Raw genomic sequence first — 21,558 nt, 5'->3', positions numbered from 1 at the left:
GTGGAATAAACGATGTGAAAAATACTTAATGAAACAGATTCTGAAATTATGTAAGAGATTTACACCAATCAGACCACTTCGACATGTTTTTTTCACTTTCCTGATCTACTGAAGAGTTGAATGAAAAAGAATTGAACAAAAATAAATAAATCCTTTTTAATGATATGTTTCTTTCAGTCAAACATTATGGTTAGCAGACACAAAAACGGCCTGTGATTGGCCAAGAAGCAGGAAATGTCAGAAATGTTAAAATGACTATTTCCCTTAAGGGATCTAAAAAAATAAATAAAATTACATACATACTATACAAACTGTGATGTTTGATTAAGACTAGCCCACTTCCTCCCATTATTATTATAAAAATTAACTCCCCCCCCCCCCCCAGTTTGGGACTTCCATTAAATGAAAATATAAGAAAAAGGAAGTGCATGTTCAGGAGGGTGAGGAGCGGGTTGCTCTGTGGGTGAAATAAGTTGAAACGGTGCAACAACACGGAAGGTGAATTCATCCTTTATTAAATCTTTAGAGGAGTAATCTACAGTGGGTCGACACCAACGAACAAGTCATTTGTGCAGAAGGCTGAAGTCGCTGTCTGACAGCAGACAGAAGTCTGCCCTCTGGAGGATCGAATATATATATATATATCTTTTACATACACGAAAAGCAGAAGGCGAATACGCAAGATGCAACAAACCAGAGTTAAATTAATTTAGTAAAAACCAGTGAAAATTTCTTCTTTTTTTTTAGTTTCTTTTTGTTTATAAACACGAGATTGAATACAAGTCGGGTTGTAAAATTCCCAGTACATTTTTATCTGGAAGATGTTTCAAAGAATTTGCTCGGCTCTCAAGTAGAATTGTTCAAAGTCGGGGGAATTGGGACAAAGGGGTTTATAGCACCATCGGCGCGTTCCTGCAGAGGGACATCGATCCTCGCCCACCTCAGTAATTTCAGGTTACGGGCCAGGACGTCACAAACAGCCCAAACACACACACACACGCTTAGGCAAGTGTGTGTATTTGGTGCTCCTCAACAAGGACACACTGGTGGAGCCCGGGGGGATATCAGCAGAGTAACCCCGCTGTTCAGCAGGCTGCACTCGCATCTAAACTACCTCCACTTCCGTCATGTCACCTCGAAGCTGGAGGTGAGGCAGAGTTAAAAATAAGCTAGACGGAGCGGTTTAGTGGGAGAGTCCTAACGCGAGAGCAGCCTCAGCTAAACGAGCAGGGTTTAACCTCAGCAGCCGGCCTGTTCGATGTCTCCGCCGGAGCTCTTGGTCACATCCATCATCGTGAAGATCTGAAAAAGGAGAAACACACACGAGTCAGGCGATGCGGCTCATAATATGCAGTTTTTAGAATTATTTAAAAAAATCTAAAGAGCAAACATAAAACTGCTCGCAACAAGGTCGGTGTCAAAATGAATAAATAGCTGCAGAGTTAAATATGCATTTGTTTTTGGCGCTTTGAGCACCACAAGCAGAGTAGCATCTTATACCAAAACAATCTCCATTGATAGAGAGCGCTACAGGCAAGGAACAAATATGTATTTTTGATTTTAATGGTGAACTGTCCCTTGTACAGTACCATGAAAGAATAAAAAATGTCCTGCAATCATTCAAACTTTGCTAAAATAAAAAAATAAAAATAAAAAAAAAAGGTGGAGTGGCTTAAATGCACCGCAGTCCAGCATCAACATAATTAAAGTGTAATGGTGAGATCCGCTATTAAGTTAATGGATGCACATTATGAATGACTGCAGGCAGAACAGACATTTTAATAACTATCCGGCTTACGATCTGCAAAGAAACTAAACGGGATTAAAAAGGCTCTTCAAGTCGAGCCTCTACAGACAGGGATGGTAATACTTTAAGCCTTCACCTCCCCGTTCATGTGTTCTGATCCGATCTGTGCTCCGGCACAACAGGAGCATTCACACAGATTTAGACTGGACTAGCAATCAAAGTGCAGAGGGTGTTTAAAAAAAAAAAAGTTATAAATGGGACCAACTTGTAAATCTTGTGAGACATCTGCACACACACACACACACAGTTTTCGGTTAGAGTTCATTGTGTCTGTTGTGTAAAAAAAAAACATTTTTTAAAAAGGGGATTTTATCTCTGCGGCAGCTCATGATTTCCTGCTTCCTGGTTGGTAAACAGAATACTATTACAAAACGTAATTGAGTAACCAGGCCAGAAAAGGAGTCATATTTCACCGCTGGGGTTTGGACTATGCAGCCTGTGTGTTATCGCCGTTTTAGAATCCTTGAAAGTAAAAGTTGAAATAAAATGTAAAAAATATGCACAACTCATAACCCTTGGCTACACTTAAGTGAACGTTTTTGATCTGTTGAGGTTTTTAATTGCGGTGCAAAAGCTCGGCATAAACAAATTATTTATGAACTTCATTCGTGAAGTATGCTGAACCTGAACGAGTAGCTGGTAGAAGTACCGAGACCCGTCACATCTCAGCTCTACTAAAGGTCGGCAAAATGCACTCTTTTTTTGGTATTCTTGATTTCTGATATCTAGAATGACAAACAGACGTCTACCTCAGCACAGGTCGGGTGGATGCCGATCGTTCCGTCCAGCTGCTCCTTGGTGACGCCGCACTTCATGGCTGTGCCAAAACCCTGCGTTACCTCTCCGGCATTTGGCCCCAGGTAGTGGAACCCGATGACTCGATCCTACGGTGTTACCACCACAACAACAGTCATTGGCCTGACACAAGAGGGGGGCACACGGCGCCAGCTGCTAAAAGGCCCAGATCTAACTCGACTCTGCAGAAGCAGAGATAATCTTACGTTGTCCAGTTTATTGCAGATGATCTTGCCGTAGCACCGGTTGTTGTCTCTTCCGGGCACGGTGAACTCCAGGGGCCAGAACAGACTGTGGTACACCTGAAGACCACAATCGCAGTGGAGCTTTATTACAGTGCATCTAATATAATATATAACCACCATGTCTGCAGTTAAACCTCAGAGGCAAGTGTCAAAAAATAAAAAAGACATACTGCAAATGTGAGTCCAGACAAAATAAGTGTGTGTGTGTGTGTGTGTTACCTCCAGGTTGTCTTGCCCGTAGAGCTCTGTGGCCTTTTCCTCCGACAAACCGCAGGAGCCGTACTCCATTGGGGTGAAGACAGTGGTGGGAACGTTGACGTAGTCACACTGCACCAACACAGGAACATATTTGTTAGGGAAATAAAGGCTCCGGTTGGACGGCTGCCAATCAAGGAAAAGTCAGAGGAATGTACTTCCACCATCCTTTATTCATTACAGACAGACTTTTTTTTTTGTGTGTGTCTGTTCATGCAGATCGCCATGGCGATGGCACGCGTGGGGCAACGGCGCCGTACCTTGAGCGTTGCGCCCTTGTAGAGGCGCCGTGCCAGCAGCTTGCCAGCCTGGATGGCGACAGGCGTCAGCTCCAACTTGCCCTCCAGAATGTCCCCGACGGCGTAGATGTGGGGCACATTGGTCTGCTCTTCATCGTTCACCGGAATCTTCCCATTCCTGGATGGTGGGAACAAAGCAGTTGCATTTTTTTTCTAATGTTCTTTTTATTTTTATTAAAATGGGCCCAATTCTGATAATCAAATTGTCTACGGCTCATCTTTTAAGATTCTTAATATGTCTTTTAACAGTTAAAGTGAAAGCACGGATAAACGGTTCATCATCAACATCCAAACTGCAAAGAGCTCCGTTTGTGTTGACCGCTTCAATAACAGCAACAGCCTCATGTAGTATATTTAACATCTTATGAAACTATAAAGTTACTGTTTGAACTGTTATGGTATTAACCTTTTTATTCAATATTGAAAAGTACTGAAATAAGTAGTTTTTCCACCCCTCGACTTTTCTATTTTTTGCAAAGGACTGTCTATCAACCACAATGCAGAAATCGAATGAAGTGAGCCTAGGGGTCACGTTAGGCAGGACAGAAACATAATAGTATTCTGATAAACCCTACAGAAGCGTCTTGGCGCCATCAGAGAACTTCCGAGGTCACAAGACTAGGTCCTTGTGACCCACGAGCGCTCATTAAGCTGGCCTCTTGCCATCTTAATCTCTGTTGGTCTCCTACTCTCAACCAGTCATTCACAAAAAAAATTATAAATGGAGTGCCAACATACGCTTAGAAAAGGCTACATCCCCCATTTCTAATATTTTAAATAATAATCATCTTGTGCAAAATATAAGACTTAATCAGCTTGTTTTACCTTTAAAACTATTTTATTTACTTCTTAAAAATGTGTCCAATAATAAACAAACATAAGAAATAATGCAACATGTGTGAAAAGATAATTCTCTTTAATAAAAAATAAAAAGCAGCAACAACACCAACACCTGCAGGGGGCGGCAAGAAATGCTGAATCACTATGACTCTACAACCAGTCTTAAAGCACAGGCCACCCCATGAAACACAATCTATGTATGGAGGAGAGAGAAAGAAAGACAAAGAAAAAAAGAAAAAGATGCACAATGACATGATACACTTACTTGGGGTTGACTTTGACCCCTATCTTGTCCAGGCCGACCTTGTCGGTGCAAGCGTCTCGGCCCACTGCTATCAGCACCTGAAGGACAAAGAAATAGCTTGTAGGTTTAAAAAGTAAGGAAGTCCTCCACTGTCGGGAAAAATGGCATCAGGGATTTTCTTTTAAAAACATTTAATTTATTGATGTCGGGATGTTAAGAGAATTTAAAAAAGAAAGGGAAAAAAAAGCCCTTCTTGAATACATTACCCAGCCTAGCTTGTAGTCATATAACTATGCATGTATTCATTATTGCACAATTTGAGATTCCCTATAAAATTGTCCCAAAAGGAACGTCAAACGTATTCATTCTCCAGCGGCAACACCAGGAACAGACGGGCGGGATGAAGAACCAGTAAGTACCGTGTTGTACTCTCCCTCCAAGATCTCATCGCTCTCCGTGGACTTGGCCGTCACCTTCAGCCTGCCGGGAGTTCCCGCTTCCAGCTCCTCTACCTGACACACAGACATACTCGAGGAAGTCAATCTTTGTGCTCCCGTCAAATGTGCAGCTGAGAGATGAAATCAGATGGTACGGACAATAAATCTGATACCGCACAATTACACGGTTCAAAGTCTGCAGACTATAAGATGCCTTCGATATCAACGGAGGCTCCTTCAAGCGAGAGGACTAAAACACTCTAGCGGGCGCTCACCTTCACGGGGACATATTTGCGCAGGAACTTGACGCCGTGCTCCTCCATGTGCTCGCCGGCGCGGTTGGCCATGTCCTGGTCGAAGCCCCTTAGCAGGATGGAGCGGACCATGACGGTGACGTCGAGGCCCAGGCCTGCCAGGAAGCCACCGCACTCCAACGCCACGTACGACGCCCCGATCACCAGGGTCTTTCCCGGGGAGTGGGGCAACGAGAAGAGGTCGTCGCTGGCAGAGAAAGTGCAGACGGACGACGACTGGTTAAAAACGACAAGACTTGAGTTTCTCCAAGTATCGCATGTGCTCCCAGACACAAAAGGAATGCTGCCCAGGATGGGGCTGCGTCCTGTATCACACAACAACCTTTGGTTTAAGGTTGTTACGCTCTCACCTGGTGATGCAGTACTCCTTGTCTCCAGGGATGCCCAGGTAGCGCGGCCTCTCTCCCGTGGCCAAAATAAACTTTGCCGCCGTGTGAAACGTCTCCTTCCCCCGTTTGTTGGTTGCCTGTCAGAAAACACAAATCAATAACTTATTTATTAAACAATATTCAGAACTGACTGACTCATCGAGCACAGTCTTTTATTTTTGTGCCAGGGATGTGCCGTGTCTTTTTTTCTTCTTCTTGTAAATATTTGCTTTGGGTGCAGCTTGTGGTGTAATCGCATGAATAACAAAACAAAAAAACGTTGCAGCAACAGTTAGTTAGGCCTTTGTATTCCTCTCGGAACTTAGGCCATTGATGAATTGTTCCCACCCTCGTCTGTCCTGAGCCATCCTCTCCAGCTGTTTCCACGTCAGCCCCTTCTTCTTGAATTCCTGCTCTGTGCTCCTTCTCCAGGTGTTTTTGGGTCGTCATCGACCCCGTTTGCCTTGTGGGTTCCATGTCAGTGCCTGTTTTGTTATTGCTGTTGTGTTTCTTCGTAGTGTGTGTCCAATCCAGCTCCATTTTCCCCTTAACAGCTGTATAGCTACTGTTTCTTGTTTTGTGCATTCCCATAGGTTGATGTTGCTAATTGTGTTTGGCCAGAAGACTCCAAGGATGCGTCTTACAGTGGTTTATGAAGGCTTGTAGTTTGTTTGTGATGTTAGTGGTAGTTCTCCAGGTTTCGGAGCCATAGAGCAGCACAGTTTTGACGTTGGAGTTGAAGATTTGAAGCTTCGTCTTGAGGGAGATGTTTTTACTTTTCCAAATTTGGTTTAAGATGTTAAATGCTGTTCTTGCTTTCCCAATTCTTGTCTTCACGTCATCCTCTGTCCCACCATCAACAGCTATCACACTTCCCAGGTAGGTGAATTTGTCGACATCTTCCAGCGTCTGGTCCCCGATGGTTATTGGGTCCGTGTTCTTGGTGTTTATCCGCATTACTTTGGTTTTTGGTCCATTTATTTTGAGTCCAAGTCCAGCTGCCGTTTTTTCTAGCAGTTCGGATTTGTCCTGCATCTGTTGGTGGCTATGGGACAGTAGTGCGATGTCATCCGCAAAGTCGAGGTCCTCCAGATGTTCTGTTATACTCCACTGGATGCCAGCAACAGGATGGACAGCATTTCAAAAGCAGGCAGCTTATTAAGATTTGTGCACTCAAAGACTCCATTGATAAAAACATACATATATATTTTTTTAAATACACTACCTTGATTGGCTAGTTGTCATTGGAGTGACTGAAATGAACACCAATGTCACACAGTAAGAAAATAACCAATCAAGACAACGATTGCAGAGTTCTGCGAGATAAAAAAAAAAAAAGACTGCTGGCTTCTCTGAAGGAAACGGCTTCAGTTCCCTTTCAGATGTTGTTTAATAGTTTTACTGCTAAACTCAAGATTCCGTTTAAAACAAAAACTCTTACCTTGACTTTGTGTGGTTCGATGAACTCTGCATAGGCGTTGACATAGTTGACATCCTTGTCCCTCAGTGCCACCCTGTAGCTCCAGTTCAGCGAGCCGATGTAATTGTTCACCGCCGTCTTCATCGTGTCCCAGTTGTGCGTCACTGAGTGCAGACAGACGGCGGTTAGTAGGATCAGTGGAATGCCAACAAGTGACTAGTGACCAGGCCGCCTCTTGATTTACCGCGACAAACCGGCTCGATGTCCCCCCTCCGCGACCTCCGGGGCCGGCGCTCTGCGCCCTCACCTGTCTCACTGAACTCCCAGCCGAACTTGCGCGCGTCCTGCATGGAAGTGCCCAGCACGGCAGTCTGGTGCATCAGCTTCTTGGGAATGCAGCCCACGTTCACACAGGTTCCGCCGAGACCTGACCGGCCACAGCGGGAAGGCGTCAGATATTTCTCGTGCATCGCAAGTGCTTTAGTAAGGATCCGGAGGTGGAAGCATCTTACCCCAGGTGGTTCCCTTTGGCGTGGGCACAACGTAGTCCAGTACCATGACCTTCTTTCCCAACGAAGCTGCTTCCTGTTAACAGAGGCAGTGTTACGGCCATGTTGCGTACATTTGTGATTCGCCCCCAGAACACCGTCCCGTGGACAGTGGGAAACGGTTAAATGGCGACGGTAAGCCTGTGTGTCACCTTTGAGCAGGCCAGGCCTCCAGACCCTCCTCCGATGACGATGAGGTCATACTCGTAAGCTTCGGCATCTCCGCTTAGTAGCTGCTTTAGGCTGCCGTCTTCATGAGCCTGAACGAAACATGACCACAGCGTTGTGTCGATCGTGTGGGAACAAGAAGCTTTGGAGTCATTCCAAAACACAGCTGAAGGACTAAAAACAAAGAAATATTCCTTGAAGCTTGAACCACACAGGCACCTCTGTATACAGCGTCCTCTCTCTCTCTCTCTCACTCACTCACTCACTCACTCTCACCTGCATCGTTTTGTCACAGCCTCCGACGTGCAACTTGTTGACGAAGACATTCGGAACGCTTTTTTGTCCGGTCATCTCGAGAAGCATCTCCTGGTAGTTGTTTCCATCCTCTGAACGGAGGAGTCATTTGTTTGTGAGTGCGAAGCGAATAGGGTGATGGAATATTAGCAAAAACTTCTCACATGGTTAATCAGCATGACTAATGCACAAAGAATGGGCAAAAAAATAAATATAGCACGAGGCGACACAAAACGTTTCATCGTCTTCTGCATCTGCAAACCTAAAGGTCTCTTTCTGTGCTCGCACCACGGCCTCAAATGGGCCCCTACTCCTCATCAGATCTTATTAGTCACATGAACCTTCGGTTCGGACAGTCGTGGTTGACTAACGACACCACAAGGCAGCAGCCTCGCTATGGTTATATTCCCACCAATCTAGTCTGGAGGTCAAAGCCGATCACATTTCAACATATGAACAGGCGACTCCCTCAGGTTGCATTGGCTCGGAATACATGCCGATCAGTCCTATTCTTGAAAAGCTGCTCATCAATCATTCCCGGATTGATAATCAGCACTTCTGTTGACCTGCAGCGTGCAGTGTGACATGATTGATTCCACAAGAGCAAAGAGGTCAGAGTTTACTGAGATACTGCACGCCGGAGTGTCTTCAGAGAATGACTTGGCATGTTTTTGTGCTGCTGCACAGGAAGAACCAGTCCCACCACAACAGGAGGACTTTACACAATGTTGGCAGGAATAAAACCTGGATTCGATCGCAAGCATGCAATGCATTTTTCATATTGACATATGATGGATCCGGCAAGATAACACTGGCAACATAATTGGCACTCAGCAGCATTATAAACACTTGGTTTATAACACTAAAATGAAGACACTTCTAAAAAGGTTTGTTTATGTACAGTAACATATCTTTCTTACCTATGAGATCCAATTCCACCACGTTACATTCGACGTTCAGCTCTTTGAACAAGTCTTTCACCTACAAGAGACACACATGTGAAACATAACACATTAGTTTCCTCATAAACACAGGGTTCTTACACATTTTGACCAATGGATTTCCATGACTAAACTGAAATCTCGGTATAAACATGAACAATTTAGAACATTTAGCATATTGAGAGCGTACACAGGCTTATATTTTGAGCGTCTTTCTTTAAAAAACATATTAATTATTTCAAACTCCATGAACTCGTACTCAAATGAACAAGTGATAACAAATTTCCATGATTTTTCCAACACTTTGATGATTTAAGTTTTTTCCATGACTTTTCCAGGTCTGGAAATTACCATTTTAAAATTCCATGATTTTTCCAGGTTTTCCACGACCGTACGAACCCTGTAAACAGCCTTTCATATTAGCAAAACGGGTCACAGGTCGTGAAATACTGCACATCCAGAAACAGTCCTTCACAGATAAATATTTACATTCAGTTTCAATAAAAAGAAAAAAAACCGGTGGTGCAGTTAATTATTAGTTGCCCCAACCCCACCTCCTGCTCTGCGTGAAAAGTGTGTCGGCGGAAGACAGTGTAACTGCTAGCTAACGCCAAGGGAAGCTATGATGTAACAGATGCAACCTCAAAGTCACCAGTGCTCACCTTGCTTTGTTAAAGTGCCGACCGCATCTGACCCTCCAATTAAAGTTAACTTAAGCAACGAACTCCCAAGTTATCTAACGTAACTTTTCTAAGAAACGCGACCACGGTGAGTTAGAAGTGGAGCGGCTATCGCGAGAGTGGCCCGAATTTATGCGATTCGGCTTAATTTGTTGTAGCTCATTAGCCGCATTCGTCTTCCGCCGGGACGAAGTTTTGACCCGAGAAGGAAACGCCAGCAATTAGACGGAGCCCGTGGACCTGGTGGGAGAAGATAGAAGTTTCCGACCGGCGTAAGCGAGGTCTTCCTCTTCGACGAAATAAAAACAACTGCCACCTTACCTTGACACAGTACGGACAGGAGCTTTTACTGAAAATCATCACTTGGTTGGAGTCAATAAGTTGCTGTATCTGAGATTTCAGTTCAGTCTTCCCGGTGTCTTTTTCGATGGGAGGCATTTTCGAGGTGGTTCCGTCTGCCTGCGGAGGGCAAGCTTCAATAGACAGCTGACGAAAGAATATGGGGAAACCCGAAATTAAACCACACCAAGTCTCTCTTCGTAAATGTAGGAATGTCCCGTGGCTCCTTCTCCAAGAAAAAAAGAAATACTAGAATACAGCTGAACCGCGAGGTTGACCACGGTCCTTCTCCCTCCGCTGTCAGCAGCTCGTCTACCAACCGCGCCAAACGTCTTTTACCATTTCTTGTCTCGCTACTTTGGGTGCGCTCGATCTGCTTCACGCTCGGTCACCGCATACTCAGTTGCTCGTCGTTGATCTGGGAGGAACTCCACCCCACTCGGTCAGCGCTGTGCAACAAAACATGCGTACCTACACACACGTCACATAGTTGGTCATTTACAAGCGCTGGAACTATTACCGCAAGAGCAAGGAGTCTGTTATCTAGCGCCACCTGTCGGTGAAGTCGGTCTCTGACACGTAACAGGTGCATTGAACAAATAAGACTTAACAAGTTCCCTTTTAACAACGTCCATCAAAGTCTGTACACATTTACAATGTCTACAAAATATTCTTTAATTTAATTAACATAAATTGTATATTTTAATCTATTTTTTTCTTATTAATTTTTTTTCATCATGATTTTCCTTGAGTTATTAATTAATTCAGATACATTGTACTACTTTTGTATACTTTTCTGACATATGTTATAGGTATATTGTAAATATCTCTAATCGTATTTTTTATTGTTATTTTATTCTATATTCCTGTTTCTTGATTGTTGTGCTTACTTTAATTTTGTATTTCATGTTTCTCATGCTTATGTAATGCACCAATACACCAGAGCAGATCCTTGAAACCTACTTGGCAATCAACCAGATTCTGATTTGAGAAAAGGGTCTCTCTGGCATTATTAGTGTTGCCGCTTTCTAATGAGGCACTTACAAGATACAGGTGAGCAAAAAAAGAACACGACTTGTTCTCTAAATAATTTAAGTGTACAAAATAAACACATGCACACACCTGTAAGTTATTGTACTGAAGTGAGGATAATGTAGGGCCATAGCCAGGAGATTAGTAAGGTCATGAGTATCACCCTCGAACAACTATACTGACTAAAAAAATATGTTGATCACGTAAATGACTTCATATTGTATTTAATATTAGTGGATTTGCTTATTTAACTTTTCAGTTGTATGTATACCTACATGATATCTCCTCCCCAGGCCTTCCCAGAAACAGTACGGAGGATGGTGGAAAATGCCATTGAAACCAATAGAGATAGGTCTTTATAGGAATGGACAGATTATGAGAAAATGGGCCCCCGGGCATCCTTGGTAGAAAGTAAGACCCCCATATTACAACTATAGCGGTGTGTAGTTCTGTATAGTCATATTATCTCTCTTCGTGGTTCATTTTTGTAGCTTTTATGGTTACTTTGTCTCTTTGTTGTTGTTTGGTGTATTTTTGTAAGCATATTGTGCCTCTTCGTGGTTGTTTTGAGACTTTTAGTCATGTTTTGTCTCATTGTTTTAATGTTGTGTCTTTTTGTGTTCATGTCGTGTCTCTTTGAGGTTGTTTTGTGTTATTTTGTAGTCATGTTGTATCCCTTTGTGGTCTTGTTGTGGTTGTATTGGGTCTTCATATAGAAATCTGTATATATATAATTGATCATCTAAATGTTTTCACAATGATTTCACAATAATGGATTTGTTTGTTTAATTGTTCAGATGTATTTTCTGTAAATGATATCTCCCTATAGGCATCTCCTCCTCAGGCCTTCCCAGAAACAGTAAGGAGGACAATGGTAAATGCCATTAAAACCAATAGTGATAGTCCTTTATAGGCAGGGATATATTACGAGACAGTAAGAGGTCCTCCTCCTTTCTTAGATGACAACTACAAGCAATATGTGACTTTGAGGTCATTTTGTGTCCCTTTGTGGTAGTTTTAGGTTCAACTTGTGTTGTTGTGTTGTGTCCCTTTGTGGTTGTTTTGTATCTTTTTGTAGTCATGTTATATATCTTTGTGGTTGTTTTGTTTCTTTGTGTTCTGTTATTGTGTCTGCTTGTTGTTGTTTTGTAGTGATCTTGTGTCTCCTTGCGATTGTTTTTAGTCTTTTTCTAGTCATGTTGTCTTTCAGTGACGTTTCGCAGGTGAAGCCCAGTGGGCTGCTGCAAGCATGTTAGTCATATCACGACTGTGAGAAGCGGAACAATGGCCAACTCCGCAAACAGTGCGCACAAATCAATATCCGCCCGACTGTCGGGAGAACGCGTGCGTCATGCGTCATTTAAAAAATAAATTGATAAGGTGGTTTGCCGTCCAAAGCCTTACACAATACCTTATTTATTTTATACAACAACCGCCCACACCCCCAAAAAAAACCGTCACCCTACGCGTCATCGCTGGGAACGCAATCTACTCACATGCTTTTCAGGTGAGCGTCTTTGGAGCGCTTCACCTCAGAGTGCAGTTTGGCAACCGTGTTTGCGAGTGAACAGGTCGGGGCGCGCAGAGAGAGAGAGTTCCCGATCCCTCCCTCAGCGAGCTTGAACAAGAGCAGACTCCCTCTGCAGCCGACGAGTTAAAGAACTTCGCTGCTCGGTTTAAGGCCGCTGTGTTTGCATGCGTGCGCGCGTGTCCCCGCGTGTCTTGACACTTTGCATTGTTGCTCCACCTCCGTCGCAGCCTTGAATTTAAGTCGCTTGCAAAAAGTTCTTGCGAGGCACTTTTCTCTAGAGGAAGCAGAAGAGTGGGAGGAGGACTGCTTTTTAGTGAGGAGGAACCGACAGAGAGAAATAGAAGAAAAAAGAAGTCCACGATGGCAGAGAATAAGATGGGCCCGAACCTCCAGGCCGGGGCTGGATTCCTCGCCAAACGGGTCCAGAAGTCTCTGAATCGAGCCCAGGAGAAGGTGAGCCCTAGCAATCGACTTTTTGTGAGGTTACATTGTGACGTGACAACTGTCACACAGAAGAAGAAGCAGCACTATCTGTTTTTGTCAGCCTCATCCCGCCGCGGTGTTAACTTATCACAGATGTAAGAGTGAACGGAATCCCCCTCTTCTCGAGACCAGGCCCCTCAAAGGGTCCCCAATGTGAGGCATGTCTGATGGATTTGGTTTGAGTTGCAACACATCGGGACCCGCCGCTCACTCAGAGGATTAATGTAATGCGCGCGGCCGTTTTACGTCAGTAGGAATAACTTTTGGTACACGTCGCCCACTGTAGCGCATATGTCTCTTGACCCGAAACCTCCGGTCCCGTTATCACCGGACTGTAACTCGGAAGCGCAACGCACCCAAAGCGAGCGGATACGACTGATGTGACAAAGGGGAGAAGAGAAGAAGAACCCGTTTACGCAGGAGGAGGTGGAGGAGGGGCACATTTGGCTGATTGTGTTTGTTTGTTTGGCTGATGGATTAATTCAGCAGCTCTGACTCTCCCCGTCGCAGGGCTGTTCGCTGCCGCCACTTCCTGACTGCAGTGCACTTCCTCTCTCTCGACGTCTTTTTTTCCTCAGATGACTTTTCGGCTCATTTTGATTTCTCCGCTCCGCCTCCCTCCCAAAGAACAGCATCGAGAGAAGCTCAGCTGTGTTTTTGAAGACTCAGTGATTACACAAAAAAATACATAAATAAGGGATCAGAGACGTGATAGTCTTTTTGTTGTTGCAGAGTTCGAGTTAAAGGTCACTCCATGCCTGGCATACTGGCTTTTAAATAGACTGTATACTTGCACAGTGGCCTGTGCAGGAGGGTGTGGTCGTTGGCCACTTGTGTCTAGTTTTGTGGGAGTCATAGGAGTATGTGGACCATGAGTCAGTGGTTAACAGCGCCAGACTTCTTAATCCTGGGGGGGCCAGCTGTACACCACGGGGCCTCGAGTCCCGACAATGGTGACTGTTTCTAAATGACTTGATCTACTTTGGTATTTCTGACCCAGGGGTCGTCCTATGTGGCTGATATTTACACTGGTACCAATGTATCTGCGATGGACAGATGGGGGATTTATGGCTCGGAGCATGCACTTGCTTTAACGCTGTCATGAAAAAAAAAAAGTATACAAATCGATGCAGAAAAACTTTTTAAAACAATGTTTGGGGTTTTAGTTGAGCATTATAAACCTCAGCATTTTTGGCCAGGGATTCGGCTTTGTTATGCTAGTTGTGGCTAATGCCCCCCCCCCCCCTCCGCTCTTGTAATCATTCCAGCTCTAGTAGTATTCAGTTATTCTTGTCGAATGTTGAAACTAACTGCCGTCCTCCCTCAGGTCCTTCAAAAACTGGGCAAAACCATGGAGACCAAGGACGAGCAGTTCGAGCTGTGCTTCCAGAGCCTCAACAAACAACAGGTAACTTATGTAACGCCAGGTGGTCTCTGTACTGACGTCCGTCTCCCCCCCCCCCCCCCCCCAACCCACCCACATACCAAACAGCTTGTGTTGAACGGGTCATTGCTGATTCTTCAGAAACTAGAGTGGTGTCATTTGTTTTGTTTGTTCCTGCTGCTGAGAGGCCAACACACAAGTAAAAAGACGAGGCCCTCGACAACAGGAAACAGATTTGCCTCCTCCTTATTTTCGGATCTAATCTGCATAGATACCATACCGCATGTTGTCTCCCCATGGCATCTGGGTATACTTGAGCATTGCGCTTGGCCATGAAATAAATATAATATAATGTGTGTATGCTCAGACCCAAGAAATATGCATTTTAAGGTTTACCCCCGCATCCTCAGGAGCTTTCGGTCTTTTGAAAAATGAGATTAAAGAGGGATTGACACACGCTTCCTCTTCGTGAAAGTGAAAAGTAAAATTATTAGCAATAAAGTGCACCCTCACTTTGAGCTTTCAAAACGAAAGCCGGATATTACTTTGTAGCCGCTGTTCCCGCTGTGCTTCGGCATTTGGGTTTGCCCCGTAACTCCCTTTTATGCAAAGTCCCATGAGTCTCGTTCAGTGCGACAGCTGCAGAGCATATTGGAGGGAAACTGACAGGAAGGAAGTCTGACGAGACACGCCGCTTTCACTTCACCACCACATCAAATAAAGGGGTGGTTTATTTAATTTAAACTAAACACTTTGGTCAGGCGAAGGCAGTGTCAAAGAGTGTGCGCCGTGAAGAGATGCCGGGCCCGAAGGGCGCCGAGGAAGTGACGATGCACAAATGGGTCAGCTCGTCCACAGAGAACTTGACCTCCTCTGCGCTTTCTGCTTTGTGTCCCACGCAGATCGATGGAAGCAGGCTGTTCAAAGATGTCAAAGCCTACCATGCAGCAGTGAAAGGTAGGACACACACACACACACACACACACACACACACACAGTGTCAACCTTTTTCCTCTGGAGAGTCTGTGAATATTAGGGAAGTGGATAGCTTCTATTCTCGGACCCTGTGTGGATTTTTGCGTCGCCGTCTTGTATGAGGACCAATAGAAATCCCGCGGTGGAAAGGGCAAACGCAGCACCGCATATGTGATTCATGCACAAAGAAACAAAAGTGCTGTGTTTCTGGTGTCGGCTTATTGCTCCAGTCCAGGAAACCAGTGTTGTTCTGACCTTCTGTGTGGGTGAAGCCAAAAACCCGTAAAAAAACCCCCGATACCAACCACAATGCACTGTGCTGCTGATGCTAGAAGATAAGTTTCTCGTGGAGTCATGATTATTCGCCTTTTTTAAAAATGATGTTGTATAATTTCCCGTTTCCTTCCACAGTTGTGCATGAGACGTCCAAGCGTTTGTCGCAGACATTGCGAGACGTCTATGAACCAGACTGGAACGGCGTGGAGGACCTCCCAGTCATTACAGAAGTACGTCCCTAATGTGTGTTTCAAAAAAAGAAGAAGAAGAAAGAAACGGTTTGGATTTGAGAGCTGAAATCACTTTTATTTATAAGATGTCGGACACATTCCTCAGAAGTCGGTCCATATTGACCCGACAGCATCTCACAGTTGCTGTGGATTTGTCCGCTGCACATTCGTGATGCGAAAAAACTCCCATAATTTGACAAATTTTTTTTTTTTTACAAACTATTGTATGGAAGTGACCAATTTTTGGAATGCAGGTTTTACAACTCCCCCTGCATTTGCTTCAGTTTGCAGAATCGGAGCTTGGAGCCTGGTTGTAACACCATTAGCTCAACAGGCACAACAGAGTATTACAGGCACTAAATGGCACGTGCAACCGACCCGGCCACATAACCAAAGCACGGAGAAACTCGGATTACAATCCAAAAGGGGGAGAGGGACTTCTTCCTCTGCTCAAATATACATTACTCCACTCTATCTTTACAAAGCAAATGGTTCTTTGCTGCTATATTATTAGATCTTTAAAAACTCATTATCTCTGAAACATTGCACAACATATCTATATCCTCTTTTGCTGAGATATCGTCCAGTGTTTGGGTAAAATTGTTAAAGTTGGACTGATGTGATAACTGTCTCTCAGAGTGAAGACTTGCTGTGGAACGACTATGAAGAGAAACTCAGTGACCAGATTGTGCGCACCATGGAGAACTACACAAGCCAGTTCCCCGAAGTCAAGGTGATCTGATGCTTTTGTTTACCCCAAGTCGGTTCCTACTAAACTGCATGCATGTGCTAGAATATGGGCCTCCCCTCACGTTCACTTCGGAAGCTCTTCTGTGTGCGTGTTTATCTCAGGAACGCGTAGCCAAGCGCGGTCGCAAGCTGGTGGACTACGATTCAGCGCGTCACCACCTGGAAGCGCTCCAGAGTGCCAAGAAAAAGGACGAGGCCAAAACGGCAAAGGTAGCATCAGCGTTGCACAAAGCACAGAGAAGTGTCGGCTGACGAGTGTTCTCACTGCAAGTCCTCTCCATTCGGCTCCTCGTCAACAGGCGGAGGAGGAGTTCAACAAAACCCAGGGTGTCTTTGAGGAATTGAATAACGAGCTGAGGGAGGAGCTGCCTGTTCTCTATCAGAGGTATGGCTGAAATGGACACGGTCCTGTAGACGACACTCAGTGGAACCTCACATGGGAAGTTGTGGGTCGCGATAAGAAAAGTGTAGGTAGACAATCGGTGTATGAATAAACACGTTGGAAGCGGACGTCCCAGAGTCCCGTTGGGTATTCCGGACGGACCTTGGTTATTTGGAAAAGGCAATATGTGAGAAGTGTGTGCGCATGTATGAATAAGCCCTTGATGTTTAAGGATTTTCCAACTTAAAAAAAAGAAGGTATTTGAGGCATTCAGATATTGAATGAGTCATTACCTTCGCATTGAAAATGCCGGAAGGTTATGTTTTGATCGCCGTGTATTTATTTATTTATTTGTATGCGTGTTATTCGCAAATCTCAAAAAGTATTGAACCGAATCGCATGAAATTTGGTGGGATGATTGTTTATTATCCGGGGACCAGTTGATTAGATTTTGGGATCGATCGGGTCAAAGGTCAAAGGTCATGAACAGGTCAAAATCTTTCGCAGAACTCGAAAAGTATTGAACCGAATCGCATGAAATTTGGTGGGATGATTGTTTATTATCCGGGGACCAGTTGACTAGATTTTGGGATCGATCGGGTCAAAGGTCAAGGTCAAAGGTCATGAACAGGTCAAAATGTTCTTGAATCGCATGAAATTTGGTGGGATGATTGGTTATTATCCGGGGACCATTTGATTAGATTTTGGGATCAATCGGGTCAAAGGTCAAGGTCAAGGTAATGGAAAGGTCAAACTCTTTTTTTACCATAGCACGATACATTTTTGTCCAATTGGCATGCAACTAATGCCAAAATGTTCATAATTCAATGCCCAATCTTGTGATATGCGAAGGTATGCGCTCTACCGAGTGCCCATTCTAGTTATTTATAAAATGCCCAGTTTTAATTGGGGCTGAACATGGGACTTTACGCAATATGTCTCTTATTTTCTTATTCTTTTCTGGGAGATTCAATGCCTCATAGCATAGATATTACAGGAAATGAGTGGAGAGTGATGCGCGAATGAAATGTATAAGTCGGTCTGGACAAACCAACTCAATGCTACATTTTGTTTTCTCCAGTTCCTTCGGTTATTCCACCGTCTGTCACTTTTCACTAGTAACACACAGTACACATAGTAGCTTTCATTGATACTCTTTTGGTATATGGGTATAGCTACCGCTTCCTGTTTTGGTTGCGCAACAGTCACCACACTTCCTATGTGCTGTAAGAGGAGCTTTCCTTTTCTCAGGCGATCGACAGTTTTGCATCGTGAATGTGAGGCTGAAGGGGAACCAGTCAAGATGTTGTTTTTCAAAGGTTGTGCAATCAACATTTACTCTGTAATGGAAAGTTATAGCAAAAGTACTTCTTAATTCAACCACTCTATTCAAATACATTATTAACGGGACCAGTAATATTATTCCTGACGAGAAACTTTAAAATAAATAAATAAAATAAATAAACAGTCGCGTGTGTAAATCTGCCTTTTAGCCCTGTAAAAATATTCACTGACGGAAATGGTCTAAGAGCTGAAGTTTTCCGGGAATGTGTGTGCGACAATGTAGCCAAGCTCCATTTATGATCCACTCGAGAATATGTGAACCGAAAGATAAACTGAGACCTGTCTTCTTGTTTGTAGCCGGATAGGTTGCTACGTGACGGTGTTCCAAAACATATCAAACCTGAGAGATGTCTTCTATAAGGAAATGAGCTTGGTAAGATATGACAACTTTTATTTCCTCATACTAATCGTCTGAAGTTAAAAAAAAATTTGTTTTTAAAACTCCATTCAAGCTGCCTCTTTAAATGATATTTTGCAAGCTGGGTTGTGTGTTTATGTTGCAATTGGTTGCAGCTGAACCACGAGCTGTACAATGTGATGAAGAAATTGGAGACTCAGCACTCAGGAAAAGCCTTCATAATCAAGGGTCTGAACAGGTACAGCACTGTGTGCACACGTTTCCTCATCTGTGGTCTCTGAATACATTTCACAAGGCTGTCTGGCCGACATGTTTCTGTTTAATATCCTGGAGTACTAATGCAAACCTAGCGGTTTTCTGGCTGTTCAGGTAGATTATTAAAATGCTGTATGCATCTGCTTGTCTTCCTCCAAATAGCACGACAAGCAAGGCAAAGAAGAGAATGTCCCTGGTTATCTCCAATCCCATCCCTTGCAATACAGCTTTCCCAACTGACCACACCTCCATGCACTCTTCCACCGAAAATGGAAAAGACGCCGAGCCCTCTTCGGCCGTCCAACGAACTCCAAGCACCTCGGAAGAAACTAGCCTGCCAGAAGAAAGCGTCGCCTCATCCAAAGACGTCATCTCGTCGGATTCCGAACTCTGCTCCAGCGGCACCCACACACCCCAGAGGCAGTCGGCGTCCGGCAGTGAGACCAGCGACCAGAGTACAGGGAGTCGAAATCTGGAGGTCGAAGCCGACCTGGCTACGAACCAGTCCGATGACTCCGGGGTGGGTGTGCCAAGGTCGGAGGCTGCAAGTCAGGAAGTGTCCATTGCCTCCGATTCTGCAGATAGTGCTCTGCCGAGTCCAGAGCAAGAGATTGCAAATGACCCGGCATCTGAGAGTTCGGAGCGAGAGAATGTGAGTGACCCAGCATCCCAGAGTCCAGAGCAGGAGAATGTGAGTGACCCGGCATCAGAAAAGGCAAAGCCAAAACTTGCACCAGTTCCCGCCCCTCGCCTGTCCTTCCGCTGTACAGATAGACCCGCGCTCTTACCCGCTAAGGTTGAAGAATCGGTCCACCAGGAGATGGATGACTCCAGTTCACACAATCCACCAGGCTTCCTTTACAAGGTACATAACTATTATTCATGTCTTTTATTGCTCATGAGTTCAAATTTTCATTGGTTAGACAAGTCATATTTCCCGCCTTAAAAAACAAAACAAAAAAAGACTGCCAATTACTCGTATATATACTTGGACTAACGCAGCTCGTTGACAACTTTTTATATAATTTCAAGTTCATTCAGGTGAAGTTCAAAGTAGTTTACACATGAACCCACTAAGCATTGTAGTATACTTACTAGTTATGTTGTAAATTGAACCGACCTTTTTGAAAAAGCGAACTACCCGTTTCACACCAGGGAGTGGCGGTGGAGAGCAATGCAGCGTCAGAAGAAGGCCTGCTCCAGTTTGAACAGGGAGACGTCATCCTGGTGCTCACTGACACTCAAGAGGTTTGTGTGCGTTCTTGTGTTCTGTTATGTTGCAACTCCAGACATTTCCAGATTACACATTTAACTGTAAAATTCTGCTTTGTCCGATCCTGTTCTGTTTGTGTGATGGCTTTAAATGATTCCTGTGGGTAGTGGTCAGTGGTCGTGTCACACTGAGGTTTAAAAATAGTCTGACAGCAGGAAATGTTTCAAATGTCCAAAAAAACAAAACCATAGAAAACATCAGGAGTCATATTTACAAAACATTCCAAATGGAAACTTTTCAATTAATACCGAAGATGGTGGTTTTCACAACTGCATATCGGAACATCTCATCTAATTGTATTGCCATCGACAGATCACTTGTATAATTTCCCCCATCATAGGAAAAATTGTCACGTAAAACTTTAATTAGTATTTATTTATTTACATGTTAAGAACATAAAGGGAATACAACCCATGATCTAATTGTCGGGCCCCCTAGAAAGCAGGAAATCACAGCAAAAGTAAGCCCACGCTCACAAAGCGTGTAATCAGAAGGGTGGCTTTGTTTCCTCAAGGTCTTACATGCGTTTTAATGTGTCTTGCAGCAGGAAGGCCTGGTGAAGGGGATCAGGGAGGAGAGCTGGAACCAGCACAGGGATCTAAAAAATCACTCTGGGATCTTCTCGGAAAAACTCCTTCAGCCGGTTCAGGCCGAGTGAGGCAATAGTCACTCCTCAATCTGTAACACGCTCTTCTTCCTTCACACAGTTGGTGAACAAACATAAACACACATGCACATACACACACACACAGGCACAGGGCGTTCACCCATATGTTGTGGCTGCAGAAGCTGTGCAAACAGATGAGCACAAGTACCACGTGGGGCCTCACCCACTCTGATGTGCCAACTCTTGGAAAGAAAAGATTTAGAACATTTTGCAAGAAATATTAGTACTGGTAAATGTTTCTGTATTTTTTCTCTTATTGCATTTTTAAAAAAGTATTTCTGTGAAACGCTGTGAAATAAAATACTTGTTGTTTTTTATCCTGATACTGTGATCTTGTGTAAAATGTCCTAATAAAGTTCTATATATAAACGAGAGGAGGATGTCGTTCTGGTTTTAAATTCTGCAGATTCTATCGCTGTCAATGCCATATATTCTATTAATCTGGGAATGACCATTAGTAATAAAATAAAAAAAGGGAAACTTGCAGCAAAATGGATTTGCATTTTTGTACATACAGGAAGTTGTTGCTACAATACTGCAGGTAAACAGCTTGAGAAGGGACCACAGTGATTCACTACAACGGAATCTGTAAAATATTGTCAACACCTGGAAACTGAGACACCC

The 21,558-nt window shown here is 44.0% G+C and overlaps 2 protein-coding genes across 5 annotated transcripts; one reads left to right on the top strand and one right to left on the bottom strand.

Moving 5' to 3' along the window:
* Nucleotides 1-494: 494 nt before the first annotated feature.
* txnrd3 (thioredoxin reductase 3) lies at nucleotides 495-12,608 on the bottom strand. 3 transcript variants are annotated; one of them, XM_056437046.1, is made up of 16 exons: nucleotides 12,523-12,608; nucleotides 8,955-9,015; nucleotides 8,017-8,126; nucleotides 7,725-7,832; nucleotides 7,537-7,609; nucleotides 7,269-7,451; nucleotides 7,046-7,188; nucleotides 5,587-5,702; nucleotides 5,198-5,423; nucleotides 4,905-4,997; nucleotides 4,507-4,583; nucleotides 3,363-3,519; nucleotides 3,067-3,174; nucleotides 2,809-2,904; nucleotides 2,557-2,691; nucleotides 495-1,302 (listed from the first exon to the last, which is right to left on the bottom strand). In XM_056437046.1, exons 3-16 carry the CDS (start codon nucleotides 8,101-8,103, stop codon nucleotides 1,240-1,242), a joined length of 1,665 nt encoding a protein of 554 aa, XP_056293021.1. In that variant the 5' UTR covers nucleotides 8,104-8,126; nucleotides 8,955-9,015; nucleotides 12,523-12,608; the 3' UTR covers nucleotides 495-1,239. The 3 variants fall into 3 exon arrangements, with proteins under 3 accessions (XP_056293021.1, XP_056293019.1, XP_056293020.1); XM_056437044.1 differs by lacking the exon at nucleotides 12,523-12,608 and adding an exon at nucleotides 9,977-10,303; XM_056437045.1 differs by lacking the exon at nucleotides 12,523-12,608 and adding an exon at nucleotides 9,977-10,301 and having other exon boundaries at nucleotides 7,332-7,451.
* A 63-nt stretch (nucleotides 12,609-12,671) lies between these two features.
* bin2b (bridging integrator 2b) lies at nucleotides 12,672-21,308 on the top strand. Of its 2 annotated transcripts, XM_056437047.1 has the most exons (12): nucleotides 12,672-13,010; nucleotides 14,368-14,448; nucleotides 15,327-15,381; nucleotides 15,811-15,905; nucleotides 16,543-16,638; nucleotides 16,758-16,865; nucleotides 16,955-17,040; nucleotides 18,679-18,754; nucleotides 18,895-18,977; nucleotides 19,157-19,859; nucleotides 20,150-20,242; nucleotides 20,812-21,308. In XM_056437047.1, exons 1-12 carry the CDS (start codon nucleotides 12,918-12,920, stop codon nucleotides 20,923-20,925), a joined length of 1,683 nt encoding a protein of 560 aa, XP_056293022.1. In that variant the 5' UTR covers nucleotides 12,672-12,917; the 3' UTR covers nucleotides 20,926-21,308. The 2 variants fall into 2 exon arrangements, with proteins under 2 accessions (XP_056293022.1, XP_056293023.1); XM_056437048.1 differs by lacking the exon at nucleotides 12,672-13,010 and having other exon boundaries at nucleotides 14,426-14,448; nucleotides 15,630-15,905.
* Nucleotides 21,309-21,558: the final 250 nt, after the last annotated feature.

This window comes from Pseudoliparis swirei, chromosome 18 (assembly GCF_029220125.1).
Source record: "Pseudoliparis swirei isolate HS2019 ecotype Mariana Trench chromosome 18, NWPU_hadal_v1, whole genome shotgun sequence".
Classification (NCBI taxonomy): domain Eukaryota; kingdom Metazoa; phylum Chordata; class Actinopteri; order Perciformes; family Liparidae; genus Pseudoliparis; species Pseudoliparis swirei.
Note: the sequence above shows the minus strand (reverse complement) of the source record. Positions and strands in the feature narration are given on the sequence as shown.